Here is a 6000-nt window from a genome sequence, read left to right on the forward strand (position 1 = left end):
AAAAAAGGATAAAGATGTGAGGTGATGATGTCCTGCTTAACTTGATGGGGAAGTCCTTATACAAGGTGTGTCTCTATCAAATCATCATAGGGTACATTCTAAATATCTTATAATCTTATTTGTCAATTAGTCCTTAATAAAGGTGAATATATGGAGATTATATATATATATATATATAATGTATCCATGTATGCTCAGTCGCTCAGTCGTGTCCGACTCTTTCAGACCCATGGACTGTAGCCCACCAAGCTTCTCTGTCCATGGGATTCTCCAGGCAAGAATACTGGAGTGGATTCTCATGCCCTCCTCCAGGAGATCTTCCCCATCCAGGGATCGAACCCTTGTCTCTTATGTCTCCTGCTGAGGCAGGTGGGTTCTTTACTGCTAGTGCCACCTGGGAAGCCCCATAAAATATATATACCTATAAAATATAAAATAAATAAATAAAAGTACCATCAGTGAGGAGGGCATGGCAACCCACTCCAGTATTCTTGCCCGGAGAATCCCCATGGCCAGAGGAGCCTGGCGGATTACAATCCATGGTGTCGCAAAGAGTCAGACACTACTGAGCGACTAAGCACAGCACAGCACGGCACCTTCAGTAACTTCACTTTTCTTTCCTATCTGAAAACTAAAAGGAACTTATCATCCTTTTGTTATTTGAAGTATTTGAAAATGCCACGTTGATCCTGGGCTTGTCACAAACATCGCTTCTAAAGCATGACTGTTTTTCTTTCTCTTGCACAGAATCCCAATGCTCATCCAAGGCCCACCTCTCAGGATCTGGCGGGGTTCTGGGACATGCTGCAGTTGTCCATAGAAAACATTAGTATGAAATTTGATGAACTTCATCAGTTAAAGGCCAATAATTGGAAACAGATGGATCCTCTTGACAAGAAGGTAGAACAATGTAGATTTTGTATGGTTCATTTAAAAACCTGCACAAACACTGGACAGTCTAAATAGGCTTCTGCTCTCAGTCTTGCTGTTTACAATGTGAAATGGAGCTGAAATCATATTAATTTCATTGTAATGACAATGTTTACATAGTAATCATTTGGGATATTATCTGTAATATGTTTCAGGCATATTTTTAAAGAAAAACCTGTCTGTGAATTGGAAAATGGGAATGTGGCTTTTTTTTTTTTGTTAATTAAACTTTAAGTTAAACCATTTTAGTCACTGGAAGGAACTGCCTCCATTTTGCTTTTTAAACTAAAATAAATGACATCTTCAGTGCATGATTACATAGAGCAAGAGTACAACTTCCTTACACCCCTAGAACGTGTTGCCGAGAAAATAGGAAGCCCTGCAAACTAACCGACTTTTATAATCATTTCATAAATATAGTAATAAAGAAACCACTGTTGTTCAAGTCTAAAAATATGCACACCGTATAGTTTCACAGTAATCATAAATGTTGGGATCTTTTTTTTTTTTAAGAAAAAGGTTTTACCTTTGGTTGATTTGCCTTGGGGAGTATTGCTCACTGGGTTCCTCATGCAAGAGCTTAGAAATAAAGACTCAAATTATTTTACTTGAATTAATAAACTGCACTTTTCACATTTGATTACAGTGGCTCCACCAGGCTTGCCCAGGTATCCAATGTCCACCCTCTTAGGCTGACCAGAGATGCATGACATTTTTAACCCTTTGCTTTCCTACAGCCTGAGGTCAAATGATTCTGAGAGGTTCAACTTCTGAAGTCAGGCACAGCCATTTCTGTGATGCCTCTTCCTGATCCTTTCACCTATCAGTCCAGTCCATTCTGCTGCTGCCCATCATAATATCAGAGTTCTTGGAGTCCCTGGGCTCCCAGGAGAAATCTAGTGCTAAGGGCCGGTGCATAATTGAAGGGGCCACCACTTTCATCACTGTCCCTCATCTCTAATTCTGTCACCATCCACCTGGCGGGTTTTGGTATGAAACATCAAAGTACCATTGATGCCTGTGTGGCCTCTCACTGGGGTAGCCAAACATTTGCATTCATTCTAGTTTTCTTTAATCTGGGTTTAAAACTGTCTGCTAAACAAGCTTTTAAATTGGTCTGGTTTTAAGAAAACATTACAGATGTACACACATACTGGTAACTGATTTTCTAGAGCTGATCCATCTAGTTACTTATTCATCAATTTTTAAAAATTGTTGTTAAAAAAAAACTATGCAAGGAAAGGAAAATATGACTAAAAAGTTTTCAACAATCGTACTTTCAAAAGTATCTACTGAGTTTCCCAATCATGAAGATTTTAAATGTCCAAAAGGAGTGAAGCTAAGAATTGATATATGGTACCTAGTGACAGTTACACTGTAAATCATTATTAACTTGATTTCTAAATCTTCATGCATGGTATCTGTGATCAGAGCTTTGCATCAAGCCATGAACTGGAGGGGAAACAATGAACAAACGCAATCAGAGTTGGTGGAATACGGTTTGCACTCTGTGCTTCCTTTTTTTTATCCGCACGAGACTCCACCTTAAACAACCGCCGGGCAACTCCACTGCAATAAGGGTAACTAGGCACTCCACGAAGGCCAGCAAAGGAGGAACACAGAGAGTGCCCTTTGGAGAATCATGGAATCCATATTTTAAGATACTTCTAACATTTAGGTTTATGAGAATTTAAGGTATTTTATTAAAAGATGAAATCATCAGATTCACATGGACCTTTTTGCAGCCTGAAAACTCGCTTTTTCCTAAAAATCCTTTGTGATTTAGATGCCCTTTTCCACTATACTTTTTTTTTCCAGTCCAAGTTATGAATGACTTGTTTGTTTTTGCAGTGGCATTTAAAAATAGCCCACCAGTTTCTAGTTTGCTGCTGCTGGGGGTGTGGGGGAGGGGAGCAGGAATGAACTCTTTCAGTCTTGTGTTCAGTCGTCATGGCGCAATGTCTGTCCCTATGACGAAATAGCCTTCAGGGCCACCAAGGTCACCCCGAGGCCCCTAATTCGTGATGGTCCAACAGGATGTTTTAGGAGCTGACTCCATACCCCCAAGGGTAGGAACTCCCTCCAGGGTGACCCTGCCGAGTACATCTCTGTGTGTCTGTGTGTGATGTGTAAATGGGTGTAATTCACTGGGACACCAGCAAAGCTAAACGAACACAGTTTTAACAATCGCTTCTTCCTCGTTTGGCTGTTTAGGTTTGGGTGGGCTCAGGGGAGAGGGCAGGGATGTTTTTAAACTCTGAACCCAGCTGGTACCACACGCTGCCGCCCTGCTTAGAGGGGGTGCAGAATCTAAGAGGCGACCGCTGCCCTCTCCTTCCCATCTCTGGCTTCCGGAAGAGTCTGGAGCCTCCAGAGAAAAACCACAGTAAATGTGCTGGAAGCTGCAGCCTTTAGGTGAACTGAGGGGCGAGGGGCAGGGGCGCGGGAGGGTTATATTTTAAATACCCATATCCTTCCCTTGGAGAGACTAGTTCTGCCCTCCAGCTTTACCCTTGGCCTTAAACTTCCCAGTATTTTTTTTCCCTCATGCATCTTTTTGAAAACCCAAGCCAGAATACTAAGGAAAAATATATATACATTTTATGTGCTCAGTCGCTCAGTCACGTCTCACTCTTTGAGACCCCATGGACTGTAGCCCGCCAGGCTCCTCTGTCCATGGGATTCTGCGGGCAAGAATACTGGAGTGGATTGCCATTTCCTTCTCCAATGCATATATATATGTATGTAAATATGTATACAGTGTGCAGATCAGAACTAACTTAACCACCCTTAGGCTTAAAAAAAAAAAAAAGTGTGTGCTAACTACTGACCTATCCCAGTTTCCCCCAAGCTTGTCCTGAGAAGCTGTGTAATGTCCTGAACCTTCTGCTTTGATCAGGAGCGAAGGGCCCCTCCTCCAGTGCCCAAGAAGCCGGCGAAGGGCCCCGCGCCGCTGATCCGGGAGCGCTCGCTGGAGAGCTCGCAGCGCCAGGAGGCCCGCAAGCGCCTGATGGCCGCCAAGCGCGCCGCGTCCGTCCGTCAGAACTCGGCCACCGAGAGCGCCGAGAGCATCGAGATCTACATCCCCGAGGCGCAGACCCGGCTTTGAGGCCCCGGCCGCCGCGCCCCTGCCGCCGCCGCCGCCGCCGCCGCCGCCTCCCCGGCGCCTGCCCACCCGCGTAAACGCGGCCCCTCTCTAGGTCACCCGCCAGCCACCCTCCGTCCTCCTCGAGCTAGTCCGTCCCTAGATTCCAGCAATATCCAACCGTAGGGTATCTCAGACATCCAGGATCCCGCAGGAGGGCGGGGGGGGGGGTCCCTAGGGACCTCGCCGTCTTCCATGCGAAAGAAACTAGGGCTCCGATCCCCTTGATTTCCCCGACACGCTTCCTATTTTGGGCGAGCAGATTGGAGCGCTTGATGTCCAGCCTCAGACATCACACCCTGTCACCAGAGTCCGGGAGTAACACACCGAGAGGGGACGAAGAGGGGCTGGGCGCGGGGGGACCAGGATGTGTAGTGCGTGGGGAAGAGAAGCAGAATCTGCAGGTGCCCGGGGGGGAGGGAGCGGGGTGCGGGTACCTGCGTCGCTCATAGCTGCACAAACTGCCTCACTGTTGTGTCATCAGTCACTGCTTCAAATGTCTCACTCAGCAGAAGATTGTCAATTTGATCTTTCAGGGACATCCATCTATTCCGAAAGGCAATAAAATGAAGACAGGAAAGGCAAGACCAAGGAAGCACTGCTAGCTTAAGAGACTACATAAGGGATTTTTTTCTTTTGTCCTATTCTTAAGACAATTTAGACCTGAAGTGTTTTCTCAACTTTTCTTGTACTATGTATATTATATTGTTGTTGTGGTGGTGGGCGGGGGGAGGTCTTTAAAGGGGAAAGTGTTGGTTCCATTACTTTGTTAGTGTCCATCTTGGGGAGGGGGGGAGCCTACCTAATTACACAGATAGAAGTACATCTCTGCTTACCAAGTGCTGTAAATGGCAGCCGGCCTGCTTTCTGAGAAGAGTCGGGATTTTCCCATCATCCCCTTCGAATGCTACACATTCGGTCTCTTTTAACCCAGTAGTTCATAGGGCAGACGTTTGTCTCCATCAGTCTTTCCTCACTGCTCCAGAGTCCTATTACACCCCCGAATCAGGATTTTGTCCTGTGTCAAACCCATCAAATAAGCTTTCTGTCCCAGTAGACATGCTGTCTCATTCAAAGAGCAACCACTCATCTTGAGGTCCCAGGTAGAGAGAAAAGAAATTTGACCTGCAAGGTTCAGCAGCCACGTGGAGGGGGACAGCATCGCGGTTCCTAAACACTGAAGAGACCCAGGGATTTGGCAGAGAAGGTTGATTTTTGTTTTTAGTCATGATGGATGGCATATGACTTTTGTGGCCAGCTGAAGTTATCTTTAAATGCCCTTACTCCTAGCAGTTTAAACACTTAGAATGAGGTGATCTTACATGGTCACTGGCATTTTATCCAGCTCCCTAAAGTGTTATAAATTATCATTGAAAAATGAAAGACTTTTAAAAAGATATATCAGATACACTTGCACCAGAGACACTTTAAAAAAATATATACACTCTCATAGCCAGGTGCTAATTTTATTTTAAAAATTAAGAGAAGTGATGGGTTCTGGCAACAACTATTTTCATGGACATATTCTAAAACCACTAGAGAATTCGCTACCTCTCAGAGCCACTGATGCTTTGAGCTATCTTTATAAACAGGGCACAAACGTTTACTGCTGTGGTTTACAAGAAAAGGGCTACTAACTTATTTAAAAACAAACCAACTTTTAACTAGAGTGGACAAAGCACCTTTGAGTACTTTGTAAAATTGGAGCAGATAGAGAATTTCAGCTTCAAGTATTTTCTGGTTTTAAAAAGAATACACGTTTTCTTTACTCTGTAGCAGCCAGGGAAGGTCACACAAAGTTTGTATCAGGTAAGGCCAACTGCCACCTTGGGTAGACTATGGTCATGTTCAACCATGACAATGACTCAGAACTCACAGACTAACGTGAAGGAAACAGCATCCATTTGAAGACCCATGTTCCCATC

The 6000-nt window shown here is 44.6% G+C and overlaps 1 protein-coding gene across 6 annotated transcripts in view; it reads left to right on the top strand.

The window, feature by feature from the left end:
- The window catches only part of DLGAP1 (DLG associated protein 1), a 296372-nt gene extending 292333 nt beyond the window's left edge, over positions 1-4039 (top strand). For all 6 annotated transcript variants that reach the window (XM_040264664.1, XM_040264665.1, XM_040264666.1 and 3 more), the window contains 2 exons: positions 748-900; positions 3830-4039. In XM_040264664.1, coding sequence (XP_040120598.1) covers positions 748-900; positions 3830-4039 — 363 coding nt within the window. The remainder of the gene's footprint in view (positions 1-747; positions 901-3829) is intronic.
- Positions 4040-6000: the final 1961 nt, after the last annotated feature.

The sequence above is a fragment of the Oryx dammah genome, unplaced genomic scaffold, assembly GCF_014754425.2.
Source record: "Oryx dammah isolate SB20612 unplaced genomic scaffold, SCBI_Odam_1.1 HiC_scaffold_22, whole genome shotgun sequence".
Classification (NCBI taxonomy): domain Eukaryota; kingdom Metazoa; phylum Chordata; class Mammalia; order Artiodactyla; family Bovidae; genus Oryx; species Oryx dammah.